The sequence below is a fragment of the Pseudorasbora parva genome, chromosome 8, assembly GCF_024679245.1.
Source record: "Pseudorasbora parva isolate DD20220531a chromosome 8, ASM2467924v1, whole genome shotgun sequence".
NCBI classification, from domain to species: Eukaryota; Metazoa; Chordata; class Actinopteri; order Cypriniformes; family Gobionidae; genus Pseudorasbora; species Pseudorasbora parva.
Window position 1 is genome coordinate 46,434,498 of NC_090179.1, and position 14,986 is coordinate 46,449,483.

General features: G+C 41.6%; 1 protein-coding gene and 1 long non-coding RNA gene across 2 annotated transcripts in view; both read left to right on the forward strand.

The window, feature by feature from the left end:
• LOC137084910 (uncharacterized) overlaps positions 1-14,986 on the forward strand; it is a 100,548-nt gene that overhangs the window by 14,330 nt on the left and 71,232 nt on the right. The gene's annotated exons all lie outside the window — the stretch shown is intronic.
• Positions 1-14,986, forward strand: part of LOC137084908 (NACHT, LRR and PYD domains-containing protein 12-like) — a 96,067-nt gene that overhangs the window by 14,070 nt on the left and 67,011 nt on the right. The window contains exon 5 of the mRNA XM_067451464.1: positions 533-706. Coding sequence (XP_067307565.1) covers positions 533-706 — 174 coding nt within the window. The remainder of the gene's footprint in view (positions 1-532; positions 707-14,986) is intronic.

A 14,986-nucleotide genomic window follows, 5' to 3' on the forward strand; every position in this document is an offset into this window, starting at 1 on the left:
AGAAGCTGTAATTGTTCAAATAGGCTAGCATATGGTTTCATTATAAAATCCATGATGAAAATCATTGACAGTGATTCTCATTATTGATTAGTCAGGTGTGCCCTCTGTGAATGGAAAACTTTCCAGCAGTCGCAGTTCATCACTGAATAACACCTAATTATGGACAAATTGTATCTAAAAGGGTGCAGTGGAACCAGAGTGAGCTGCTGCGGGAAAGGGACATGATCCAAGCACCCAAAACATGAGAAATCTTGATGTGAAGCTTCAAGCTAATGCATTAGTGTTTAACACACCCTGCCATGCGCTTTGAAAGATACGTGTGTGTCCTCAGCGTTAACCTTAGTCGTGTAACACACCGCGGAAACAGTAGTGCCGTATGATAGATGTATCGCTCTTATTATGTTTTTCCCCACATGTTATAACGTGGTAAATATCAAACATCAAACATGGTGATCTGTGCTTTATAATAATGAAGTCTCTGTTGATCTGATCTGATCTGAGAGAGTGAAGAGTGTGTCATTGTTCTCTACAGGTTGAATGGTTGTGGTGTCACAGATGAAGGTTGTGCTGCTCTGGCTTCAGCTCTGAGATCAAACCCCTCACACCTGAGAGAACTGTATTTGTCTGAGAATAATTTAGGAGACTCAGGAGTGAAGCTGCTCTCTGCTGGACTAGAGAATCCCCTCTGTAAACTGGAGAAACTGTGGTAAGATCATCTCTACCATAAAGACTCCGAGTGAATAAGGATTAATATGTAGATATTGTACATGATAGCAGATGAGCACATATGAAAGAAAGCAAATCTGTGTTCAGTGCAAGGTTGGGAGAGATGGCTTGTTATAATTCTCCCACTGTGTTTATATGGCAATCTAAGGCTGCGTACATGAATCTTTCCCATTGCCTTAAGTATTTTCAGCAACAGGACAAACTGCAGGAAATGTCTTTTTAATAATTCAATACAAGAAAGCCAACTTAAACTGTGAAATCACAGAGCACAGACTATATCGGTACGTAACAAACAATTTGATATAAATGTATAATATTGTTTAGTTATATAGTGAATGCGTATCTCTCACAGCCAAACGTCACTCAGTTGTGATCTCGTTCATTTGACTGCTTTAAAGGTGTCATGAACTGGCTTTTTAATTTTTTTATACTGTTGTCTGAGGTCAACAAATTACGTTTGTGTGGTTTAAACATTCAAAAACATCATAACTAATAAGTAATGGGCTATTTTCTACACTGGTTTTGAGGCTGTCTTCTGAACGCTGGGTTTTGATGGGCATGCCGCAATGGAGACTTGGAAGTAAACGCTCATGGCTAGGATTGAAGAAAATTTGCATATTTAATGAGGGGGGGTTAACTGTTCAAGAGGGAAATGGCCTGTGGGAAGAAACTGTTCCTATGCCTAGATGTTCTAGTGGCCAGTGATCGGAGTCGCCGTCCTGACGGTAACAGTTCTAACAAGAGGTGTCCGGGGTGAGTGGAGTCTGTGATGATTTTACCCGCTCTCTTCCTCACTCTGGAAGAGTACAGGAGGGTTGGCAGTTTGGCACCAATAATCCTCTCTGCAGTCCGGATGGTACGTTGCAGTCTCCTGATGTCTCATTTGGTAGCTGAACCAAACCAGACAGTGATGGAGGTGCATACAGTATAACCGACTCAATGACAGCTGAGTAGAACTGAATCAGCAGGTCCTGTGGCAGGTTGAACTTCCTCAGCTGACGAAGGAAGTACAGTCTCTGCTGAGCCTTTTTCACATTGGAGTCAATGTGATTGTCCCACTTCAGGTCCTGAGAGATGGTAGTTCCCAGGAACCTGAATGACTCCACTGCGTCCACAGTGCTGTTCATGATGAGAAATCAAGAAACTTGAAACTTGAAACATCAAACGAAACATCATTTCGTTCATGATGATGAAATCAAGAAAGAATTTCTGCCTACAGGCGTACATTTTGGGAGCCCGTCTAGAAACCACACAGGCCCGGGACTACTATTAGGCCTACATATAAAAAAGACGTTTTACTCAACATTGTGTCTGCAAATCCAGCACTTGAGAGTTGTTTACAAATGATACCGCAGTGAAATAAAGCAAACATTCTTCCCCATGTGAGCTGGAACTTTATTGAAAATAAATGAAGTATCACACATTCCTAATATTATGAGCCAAAGGAAGCTTATGCAGCGACTGTGTTTTTCTTCCACATTGCTGTTGGCTAGTGATTGACCGAACAGCTCCATAAGTCGGTGGCCTGAGCAACTGAATTACACGTTCTGTAGAGGTGTGTTTCGTAGCGGGATGATTTAAGAATGAAGCACACAATCATTTTCTGGGCCTGGTGTCTGTAAAAGCTTCTTTTTTTTTGACTAAAAAGGAAGTTTTCAGTTCTGAAACTTACAGGATAATCTTAAATTACCATGACCACGTCAACCATAAAAAATAATAGATTCCTAAGATTATATTCATAATTAAAGCTGCAAGCAGCATTTAGCGGGGTTCAAGCATTTAAGGCCTTTAAACAGTTACGGTCTTTTGCATTTAAGGCCTTTCAGCAGCAAAATACAGAGCCTTGCGAAAGTATTCGGCCCCCTTGAACTTTGCGACCTTTTGCCACATTTCAGGCTTCAAACATAAAGATATAAAGCTATATTTTTTGTGAAGAATCAACAACAAGTGGGACACAATCATGAAGTGGAACGAAATTGATTGGATATTTCAAACTTTTTTAACAAATCAAACACTGAAAAATTGGGTGTGCAAAATTATTCGGCCCCCTTAAGTTAATACTTTGTAGCACAACCTTTTGGCATTTGAGGCTACGGCCAACAGTCTAGGAGTTATGAGCAGTTTCGTGCAATTGATCATTATAGCGCCACCTATAGGTCAATCTGGCTCATAATTTGATAACCTCTCCTCAATTTTTGTACTACCTATTGGCCAAGTTTCAAGTCTCTAGCCCTAACGGTTTGGTCTGCACGATGTGTTTTACGGCAAAATAAAAAACGCTACAAATACAATAGGTTTTCAAGCACTTCGTGCTTGAACCCCTAATAATAAAACAATGTATTTCCGTGCAGCGAGAGTGATAGAAAACATTTCACATGCAGCTCAACAAGCTGAGACTGGTAGCTGCCACCACACACTGACAGGTCACATGATCTGTGCTGACTCCTGCCAGCTAGTTGAAGATAGAACCTCTACCCTGAGAAAGTGTGTGTGTGTGTGTGTGTGTGTGTGTGTTTGTGTGTATAAGTGAGAAAGTGTGTGTGTGTGTGTGTGTATATGAGTGAGAAAGTGTGTGTGTGTGTGTGTGTGTGTGTGTGTGTGTGTGTGTGTGTGTGTGTGTACTTGTCTACCTATCTAACAGGGGACCTTGGCGTCGTTACACACTCACCAACAGGGGACCTATGAGCCAAGAGGGGACATTATTCAAGTCCCCTGTTGGTCATGCTTTAAATAATGTGAAAATTAAGTAAAACACTAAAGAAATGCTCTGGTGATTTTTTTAAACGTTTGACCAAGTAGGGACCAACAGGTGTGTGTGTGTGTTTAAATAATGTTAAAATCAAGAAAAAAATACTCTGGTAAATTTTTAACATTTTTGACCAAGAGGGGACCTAAGAGTGTGTGAGTGTTTAAGGCCATGCTCAGCAGCTCCCCTGTAGGCTGAAGCAGGAACTGTAATAGCCCTTAAACACACGTCGTTCACACACACACTCCTCTATTGTTTGAATGGCCTGCTGTCCTCTGAGACTCTAGAGCTGCTGTTTAACAGACTGCTTACTAAAGCAACAAACATTTTATAGATTATATCTCTTTACTAAATACCCTGACTAGTTTCAAACTTTGTATTACATTAAAATTAAAAACTACAGGATCCAATAAAAAACGATTAAAAAATCTAAACAACCAGGATGTAATCAGAAATGCATCTGCCATCAAAATGTGTGTGTCTTCAGTTTCTACAAATAAATATTGTAAATACCATCCATCATGGCCGTGGACAGACCGTAAAACTGTATTAAATTATTAAGGGATATCATTCAATGCGTATATATATATATATATATATATATATATATATATATATATATATATATATATATATATATATATATATATATATATATATATATATATATATAACATTTTAATGACTGTAGCCTATATTTATTGAAAAAATAATGCATTATTTTATTTATCAAAAAAAGTTCTTTTAAACAAGTGTTAACATAGACATTATTAAAAACATTTTATTTTAGCCAAGTATTTGTAAAAATAATGTGTGACTTTTGGCCCATTTTACCACCTTATACATTTATGAGTTTTTGAAACTAACCAAAGTTTGATTTATTTATGATTTACGAAATGATTCAGGGTCCCCTGTTAGATAGTAAATCACGACACCTGTGTGTTTGCTGTGACATTTCTTATCATCATTAACACACTGCAAAGACTTAGAGTTTTTACAGCAATACCTGAGTTTAAAGGGTTAAATCAAGCAGAAATAGCTCTCTAATGAATTAATTGCAGGTCATTATTGAATAGTGATAACGTTACACACACACTGACTCAGGTCCCCAGTTAGATAGTAAATCACGACGCCTGTGTGTTTGCTGTGACATTTCTTGCTGTCATAAACACACTGCAAAGATTTAGAGTTTTTACAGCAATACCTGATTTTAAAGGGTTAAATCAAGCAGAAATAGCTCTCTAATGAATTAATTGCAGGTCATTATTGAATAGTGATAACGTTACACACACACTGACTCAGGTCCTGTGTTAGATAGTAAATCACAACGCCTGTGTGTTTGCTGTGACATATCTTGCTGTCATAAACACACTGCAAAGATTTAGAGTTTTTACAGCAATACCTGCATTTAAAGGGTTAAATCAAGCAGAAATAGCTCTCTAATGTATTAAATGCAGGTCTTTATTGAATAGTGATTACTTTACACACACACTGACTCGAGTCCCCTGTTAGATAGTAAATCACGACGCCTGTGTGTTTGCTGTGACATTTCTTATCATCACAAACACACTGCAAAGATTTAGAGTTTTTACAGCAATACCTGAGTTGAAAGGGTTAAATCAAGCAGAAATAGCTCTCTAATGTATTAATTGCAGGTCATTATTGAATAGTGATTACGTTACACACACACTGACTCAGGTCCCCTGTTAGATAGTAAATCACGACGCCTGTGTGTTTGCTGTGACATTTCTTATCATCACAAACACACTGCAAAGATTTAGAGTTTTTACAGCAATACCTGAGTTTAAAGGGTTAAATCAAGCAGAAATAGCCCTCTAATGTATTAATTGCAGGTCATTATTGAATAGTGATTACGTTACACACACACTGACTCAGGTCCCCTGTTAGATAGTAAATCACGACGCCTGTGTGTTTGCTGTGACATTTCATATCATCACAAACACACTGTAAAGATTTTCCAAGTTTGCATGTGTAGGCTATATACTGTATCTATATATAATTTATTTATTATAAATATTAATATAATATTTTTCTTAAATATATACAGTACAAGCATGCGAGTCTGTGTGTATATATATATATATATATATATATATATATATATATATATATATATATATATATATATATATATATATATATATATATATATAGTAATAATTATACACAGTACACACACACATATTATGTAAACACAATTTTTTATTTTGGATGCGATAAAGCACGATTAATTTTACCCCAGCACTAATATATATTATTAAAGTTTATTTTTTCTGTTGCTGAATTAAAGAGATTGCACATCCAGTGGGGAAAATTGTGAAAACAATGACACTTTACCGTTTGTGTGCGAAAACAAATTTACACCTGAATTTCAGTTCTGCTTATCGATTTACATTAGATTTACATTTAATCATTTAGCAGACGCTTTTATCCAAAGCGACTTACAAAAAAGGGGAGAGCAATACAAGCAACGAACAGCCACGGGATTTTCTCGAAAGCGGAGGAGAACTCCCAACAAGCTGGCACTTAAGGTAGGACCGGGCATGAGATGCTCATTCAAAGACTGACCTTGGTACTCGAAAGAACAATTGAAGACAATACGGTTCTTTGCATTGTGATGAACCATATGATGTGGTATGTACCACGACTTGGAATGTGGATCAAAATCTGCAGATGTCAGTGGTGTGATGTAACCCACCTGCAACAGTTTCTGAATCTCGGATTCATATGGCTTAGCCATACTGGGCTGTCTAGCTAGTCTCCGCTCTGTGCTGCGTAACAGGGCCATGACTGCTTCCTTGGGTGCGTTCAGAGGAGGCAGCGACTCTTTCCAGAATAGAGGCGTAGTGTACCTTTTGACACCATCCACATCAATCCTGATAGTTTTCTCCTCTAAGAGGCGAATAGCTTCTGCATCTTGGCGAGATCGACTGACTACTTTCTCAGATTGGTATGGAAGAGTATCCAGCTGCCAAAGTTTTTCGACTTGACGAAATAGCTCAGTTTGAGGAGACACACAAGAAATGAATAAACATTCTTGAGGCTGCAAGTGAGGCTTAAGGAAACTGGATGGACCCTGCAAAGACCAGCCGAGCTTGGTATGAACTGCTGCAGGCCTTCCAGGGGGACCCAATCTCACTGGCTTTACAGGCGTTATCAAGTGAGGATAATCCAATCCAATAAGTATCAAGGGCTGTGCTTCGTGGATGTCATGCAAAGGTAAGTCACGGAGATGTTGGTATCTTCGTTGTAAGTCAGAAATGGGATAAGTTTGCTGAACCAACGCTAGCTCCTTTGCTGTGAATGCACCCTTGACCGGGTAGGATCTGTCAGAGTGTGAAACAGGTGCTATGGAGAAGGAAACAGATCTTCCATGAATGTTGTGGACTTCCTGCCTTACTGTGCGCAGAGCCAAGTCTTTGATTTCACCTTGAAGGCCTAGACGTCGAGCGGCTTCATTAAACAAGATAGTTCGTTCAGATCCATCGTCTAGCACAGCGTAGGTTTCTAGTGATTTATCACCATTCCGAATGATTACCCGACTCAACTTCAGTAGCACTTGCTTGCCACTAGTAGGTCGATCCAAATACAGGGTCTGAGAAGCAGGGCTTACTGGGCTTGTGGTGTTCTCAGATGTTCTGTTATTTCCTTTGCTCATCACATCTGTAATGGTATTGACTTCATGCAGAACATCAAGATGCCTACGGTCACATCGCTTACACTTCGCCTTTAAGGTGCATTTAGACGAGGAATGCCCTCGTCCGCAGCGCCAACATCTATGTCCTGTTCTGATCCAACTCTCAATCTGCTCCTTAGTTAGGAGTTTGAAGTTGGAGCACTGATTCATGTAGTGCACAGAACGGACAGTACTTTTTATGCTTCTCCTGTGGCCTTTCTGAGTCCATGTATCCAGTCTTTGGGTTCTCTACGGATCCTACTTTCAGCTCTCCGCCATGTAGAACTGTAGTCAGCTTTCGGGGCACAAAGCCAGTTCGCTTGTCTTTGCGAGCACTGTGTTTGTCGTGATCAGGATAGGTCCCATATTGTGTTCCTTCTACCTGGACAAGAACCTCATATTCCAGCCAGTCTGAGAAGTCAAGCAGCATTGGAATTGGGGTCTGAAGGGGGTTAATGAATCTCTTAAAGTAAGCTCTTAGGTCGTATGGCAACTTAGCTAAGAGACGAGAAACATGTGAGCCACATTTCAGCTCGGTCCAACCTGTGCTGCCTAACTGGGTTAACATTCCAACCAGTGCTCGGACACGGAGGGCAAATGCCTTGAAAGTCTTAACATCCCCGCTTCTGATATTTGGCCCATCCATCAGATTAGTGATCCTTTGCAGTGCCAATTGATGTGGCTGCCCATACATATCAGTAAGTGCTCTCAAAGTGTCACCGAATGGAGTACGGCTGTGACTATAAGAGTCAGCGACAAGTAAAGCATCTTCTAACTTAAGGTCGTCCATAAGTATCTGGAACTTGAAGGACTCAGAAGCATCTTCAGGAAGAACGTTGTTTAACGCAAGCTTAAGCCGGGCAAATTCCCGGGGATCATCCCGAATGAAATCTGGGATTGTAGGAGTCGGCCCTCTATATTGCATTGGCGGCGGATGCAATGGCCGATGAAGCTCAGAGTGTCTCAGTGAGTGGTAAGAACGGTCAGGAGTGCGTAACTGTCCATTACCGTAACTGTACTCTTGCCTCCAGTTGACTGGCGAATGATCGACATGATCCACGAAGACATCCTTCTGAGAACAGCGATGGTAAAGGTCTGTTGTTGGCTGACAATAAGCATCATGAGACGGCATACTGGACTGCAACAAGAGTGGGTCTTCTGGATAATGATGCCGAAGATCTGCAGAACGAGGTGGCCTCAGAGGAACATTAACATCTTGATGAAGGTCGTATCTTGGCAAGTCACTCTTACTATTATGGGGGTCATTATATGAGGGGGTCGACATACCTGAACTGGGCAGACTATCACTAAGTCGGCCTGCTCTCTTTAGACTGTCTGTAAGCTCCTCAATGAGATCTCTCTTAGGACTGCGAACTGTAAGGAGGGATTCATCTCTAGGTGGCACCAAAGGAGTATGTTCTGTCTGGTTAGGGTTCTGCATACTAGTAGACTTTGGTGTAGATGACAACTCGGCTCCTTCACTCAGAAGCTGTTGCTCAGATAATGAAACCTGGGAAGCTAACACAGGAGAGTTAACAATCATATCAGATATGCGTTGCATGTCTTGCCTCATCCGCCTGTTTTCCTCCCTCAATTCACGCATACAAGTGAGCATGTCAGACTGCTCATCTGCAAATGCAATTTGTTTCTGAGGATAGCTAACTTCATAGTCATGCAGATGTGATGGCCGTCTTGTTATTCTATGTGGGCGTACAACCTCTGGTTCTATAGCTCCCTCACTAGTTCTGGACATCATCGCTAAAGTGGTTATAGGCTCCGGCTCGAAGGACCATTAAATGTAATGAAGACTGCAGAATGCACTGATTACTATTACGGTTCCAAATCACCTTAGAGAATTATGTATTCAATAGATGCCCAGTGACTAGGAGAGGAAAAAAGATGCCAGAGACATGGATCATATTCACTCAATGTATTGATTGGTAAATAAAGGAGTGAATTTTTTCCTCACAATGTCAACAAATGCAAATAAATAAAACACCGTAGGCCTACGGAAATAATTCAACAATATAACAGTGAGCTTTGATTCAAAATATACAATGATATTATGATATCAGGCAGTGATGTGGTGGATAAGTGTAAACAATCTTAGTAATTCTCAAGTGTTCCAGAAAAGTCCACTTAATGGAAGGAGGGTGTTGATATCCTCAACGGTGATCCATATAGGAGATGACATCAAACGCAAACTGGCGGTTACACGCAAGTATACCTTCTCTGGTCCTGATAGGTTTAATGTGCAGTGATATTAGTGAGGCCTGTAGCTTTCTGTGCAGCGGTGTTCAGAGCCCGTGATGGGTGTGAGATATAGCATGGTCAGCTGGATAAACATAAACGTGTGGTTCTACAATGAAACAAATAAATCTCAATTAGTTCTGTAATACAATCCGTAAAACAAAGTGCTGCGTCATTATCACTTCACGTGAATAACATGCAAGACATCGCAAACATAGGATGCATAGTATAGCAGCGGTTCTTTTAAAACTAAAAAAATATTGTATTGATCCATCTAACAGCATATCATATAATGATTATTACACTGAAAAATGGAATAAAACACTTACAGTCTGCAATGACGCACTTAATGGTATTCATTCACCATAAATTCCACCGACCATCGGGGCAATCACTCAACATTGACCGCCCATCACATCTGCAAACACCAAACTGCTCAACATCTGAGCACTGTAAAAATTATATGTTCAATAAGTTATGACAACATATGTTTTTACATTGTTTTAACTCATCAAAATAAGTTAAGAAATGTTAAACTTGTTTTTATTAGTTATATGAGATGTAACTAATTGTTTTAAGTCAGTTTAACATAATTTAAGTTGAAATAACTTAAACATCCAAGTCGATTGTACTGCAAAAGTTCAAAATGTGCCTTTTTTTTACAGTGAGGGCTCTATGAACAATATGACTTTAATCAGTTTGGCTTCGTTTATTTACATGGATAACACGCACCGCATTTCTTCCTTTTCCTCTATTGCCGCACATCTGATCTCACGTTATTTCTCACAGGATTCATGAGACCTCCGACTAAGCTCCGCCCACTCGGCGGATGCAACACTTATGCAGATTACTGTAAAACTATTATGATGAACTAATTTGAACTTGAACACAGCCTTTTGCACAGGCAGTGTCCTCTGGTTTATCCAAAAAAAGAGAAAGGTCAGGATAGAAATTTAAGCTCAGTTAGAACCAGAAACATGTGTTTTTGTTTTTGATTGATATTTTGACTCATGTCCAATTTTCTACATTTATAATAACAATAATTATTATTATTATTCAGACTAGTTAAATTCTTTTCGGGGTACCAAAATCTCAAGTGTGCCTGTCCGAAAGGCTACAAGGGATTTTTAAATTTTGCGAGCCCTGAGCCTTATGTGTTATCATCTTTCATCTTAATTGTGCAACATAATCTTAATTTATATGTTTTTGTTGTTTCAGTATGTTTATTATAAACAATCTCCCATTTCTGTCTTCAATAGAGAGCAGGGACCCCCCCCCCTTAAAGGGTAGTTCGCCCAAAACTGATAATCCTGTTATTAATTTCACACCCTCATGTCGATCCAAAACTGTAAATATCTTAAATTGTGTTCCGAAGATAAACAAAATTCTTACGGTCTTGGAACGACATTATTACATATAATTACACATAATTATAACAGAATAAAATTTTTGGGGTGAACTAACCCTTTAAGGACCGTGCAATGCCATTTTCTGTACAGTAGCCTATATAAAAGTGCTCGAGAACCCCCCGAGAAGCTTTTGTTTAGGGCTAGTAGTTGGCGGATTTTGTTGTAAAAACTTGGCAACCCTGTCTGCACGCGGGCTGAAATCAGGCTGGAATAAACGATCTAATTAGCCGGTGTTGTAAAAAAAATAAAAGAATTTATTGATACACAGAGTACTTACCCAACATGATCATCATCTTTGAGAGAAATTGTGAAGGTGAATGCAGATACAAACAAGCTCTCCGTTTAGGATTCGAGTAAATATAATCCAAGCCCCTTTGATGACGTGATGATTACGTTACTGTTGATCATCTGTCCGTCATCGTCTAAAGCCCGCCCTGATGATTTCATTGGTCCGAACAATTTCTGTTCGGGGATAATTACTCCTCTATGGAGCGATGCCAGACCGAATTGCCCGACTTAAAAATGTTGTGGGCGGGGCTAAATTCGTCTGGCATCCAGGCTAGATCCTAGTCGACTGATGAGCCGATCACGGCGCTAACATGTTGCTGCAATGTGTAAACATAACCAGAATAAGTTACCTCTACAGTAGATTATTTCTGATACAAGCAAATAAATAACAAGTAAATCACATTAGACATAGTCTAAATTACATTAGACGCTGATCTCACATGCAGTCAGATTGGATATTTAGTAAGCATTTAGGGCTTTTTGGTGAGTCTCACACACTGTTTTTGCACTGGTGTCTTGTGCTCTCCGCTTGATTTTTAATATTTATATCATATTTTTGAAGATTTGTACATCAAAAATGTTTTTCTACTGTCAGACCGATAACCAAACACAGACTGGAATTTAATTTCAGGCCAGGCGTGTAACCGTAGTAATGTGCGTGCGTTAGATGAAACCGTCTATTCATGTGAAATATATTTCAGTGTTGTGAAAAGAAGGCACTGATTGTTATTTTGTGGAGTTTGAACTAGGGCTGGGCGATATAGCCTAAAAAAAAATCCCTGATTTTTTTCACAAATCCGATTTTCGATTTAAAATGATTTTTTTCTCTCCCTCTCCTACTTAAAATCAATCTGCAGATGACAAAGAGATTGTTCAAAAAAAGTTTTAACTTTATTTTGCGTGAGTGGTTTGAGTATTTTTCTACCCACAGTTCAACAAAACTTTCTACTGCTCGTGCATATTTGAAGTCCCACAAAACTCTACTGGGTGTGCGTTTATGATGTCATCAAAATGTGAATGAAACCACAGCACATGCGCATCCAGTACGATTTGGATCTGATACTTCCACAAAACCCCTTTAAATTTTTAGTTTTACAAACCATCACATTAAAAATAACATTAAAATTGGATATTTAGAGATTTTAAGTGCTGGAAGTGTTGTACTGATAATAAGGCTGAGGTAAATAAAGACAACAACAACATTAAATCCTTGTGGTGTTACTACAGTAAATCATGGTGAATGTTGGTGATTTGTGACTGAAACACCTGACCTTCGCTCATGTTGTCTCCACGTCAGCTCGTTTGACTAATATCTTTGGTTTATAACCAATAATTCTGAAGCAATCTGAACTGATCACAGTAGCGATGTTATTATTTCTGTGGTTAATTTAAACGCTTTCTCACTGGATCTCTAGCTCTGTGTATCGTTTCTGTCACCAGATCGGCCTGTGTATGAGCTCGCACAGCGTTCGTTGTCCGTGCAGCTCAGATGAGTAGCACGGTTCCGTTAAGACTTCAAACACACTTTGCAGCGGGGTATTGTTAATTGTTCTGTGAAAAACCAAACCACTTATGAATGACACTGTATGTTGTAAGACACTGTCTTTGTTGTTTGTGTATCTCTATGGGCACGGGTGAGCCATTACGGGAGCCCAGAGGGGAGCGTCGGTGAAAGTGTTAAAGAGAAAATCGATTTTCATTCACACAAGTCGACATAACTACACACTTGAGTTAACTGATTAAATCGATTTATCGCCCAGCCCTAGTTTGAACTGAAACTAACACACATTTGTTGATTTTTCACTCTTTATTGTTTTCTACATTATTTAATTTTGACTTATCTTGGATTGGATTTGCTTTTCCTGTTAAAACAGGGAAACAAAAATAATCTCCATTCTGTTACATGTATGCCCTGTCTCTCTTGTGTTCTTTTCTTTTTGAGTTTAGTCCCCCGTGACCCAGTTTCTCCCCAGTCTGTCTAATTAGTTATACCCATCACCTGTGTCTTGTCGGACCAAAACAGTTATCTTTTGTGGCGTTTTCTTAGTTTTTGTTTTTGTTTCCCCCTCTTCCCATGGCCCTCCCTGATGTCCAGCTTCTCTGCCTGGAGCAGGGAGACTGCCCGCTGGAGGCACACACCCGGGACTTCCTCCAGCTCGCGTGCCTGTTCCGTTTCCCGGACAGCTCGCTCAGCGTTTTCTACTATGCCGGCCTGAGCGAGTGGTCAAAGGCCGCTCGGTTCCAGGCCCCTCCGTTCCAGCGGGCGGTCCAAAGGAAGACTTCGTCGCAATCGTGGTGTGGATACTGGTACATAACCACTCGCCTTTCACCATCAGCCCCGCTGAAGAGGACAGCGGTACCAGTCCCACCATCGCCAGAGACCAGCCATCCACCATCGACCACGACCGGCATGAAGGAAGTGCCTGAGCCCACCGCAGACCGAGGAGACCGGCCTGCCGCAATCGACGAGCCTGAACCCAGGCAGAGGTTGAGAGGAGCTATCGCCCCGGAGCCCGGACCACAACAAGGGTCTGACCAGGTGTGTGATCCGGCAACATCATCCGTCGCGGAAGGAGTCCTCCTGGAGCTTGAGGGTTGGGACAGGAGCCCCACCCATCAGCCTGCCGCAGTGGATGTGACGAGGACCTCTGGCCGCCATCTCGAGGAACTGCGGGACATCTTCGAGGCGGATTTAATTGACTGGTATTCAGAACTTTCTCCCATAACCCGTCTCTCCGGTAACCCCTGTTTATCCAGTGTTCCAAGATTCTCCTGTGCCCTCAGAGCCCCCACCCACCCTCCCTCTTCCTCCGCCTCTGTCCACCAGCTCTTTTGCCTCGACCACACTGCTGTCCATCATCTCCTCTGCTCCTCCCACATGCAGTGTGGATGCGCCTCTAAATGTCTGTCCAGCAGTGCCGTCTCGCCCAGAGGATCCCCTGTTGTCACTGCTGGTCTCTTCCCCCTACACTCCACGGCGGCCCATCGACATATTGGCTGCGCCATGGCTCCAGCCTCCCTCAGCTCCACTGGACACCCTCGGCCAAACGGCTTCTCCCGGCTCCCTCATCTATCCGGCTCTGCCTTGGTCAGTTGTCGTCCTTCCTCCACCTTCGGCTTCGTCTGGCTCCTCCTTCCCCTCTGCTCCGCTTTCATCCTCGGTCCCACCGGCTCAGCCTCTGTCCTGCGGATGGCCGGCTCCACCTCGGACACTCATCGCCGTGGCTCCACCTTGGTCTCCTGAGCCTCCGGTCTCGTGTGGGTTCATCGACCCAGCTGCCCCTCCGGGGTCTCCATCAGGGGACTGCTTCCTTGTTGGTCGTCCCCAGGGTGTCTCCCACCATGTTGTCGACCCCATAGGTTCCTCCCTCCTCCTACTTCGCCCTGGGGCTTCATCTTGGCTGGTCTCTGGAACATCTGGCTCCTGCTCCAGGCTCCCTACTGGCTCCTCCCTCCTTCCACGCCCCCATGTACTTCCCTTTTCTTTTGGACTGGTTTTCTTTGTTTTGGACTCTGTCTCTCCTTTTTTCCTCCAAAGCCCCCTCCCACCCTCCTCTGATGTTAATGTTACAGCACGAGGATGTGCCTACTCGGAGGGGGCATAATGTTACATGTATGCCCTGTCTCTTGTGTTCTTTGTGTTTTGAGTTTAGTCCCCTGTGACCCAGTTTCTCCCCAGTCTGTCTAATTAGTTATATCCATCACCTGTGTCTTGTCAATTACCTCGTTTAATCCTGTTTATTTAGTTCTCAGTTTCCCCTCAGTGTTTGTCCGTCGACGTTAATGTATTGTGGTGTGTCTGGATGTTTCTGTGGTGTTGTAATTAAAGGTTTCCTGTTCCAAGTCCTCCTTTGCCTTCGTGAGTTTGAC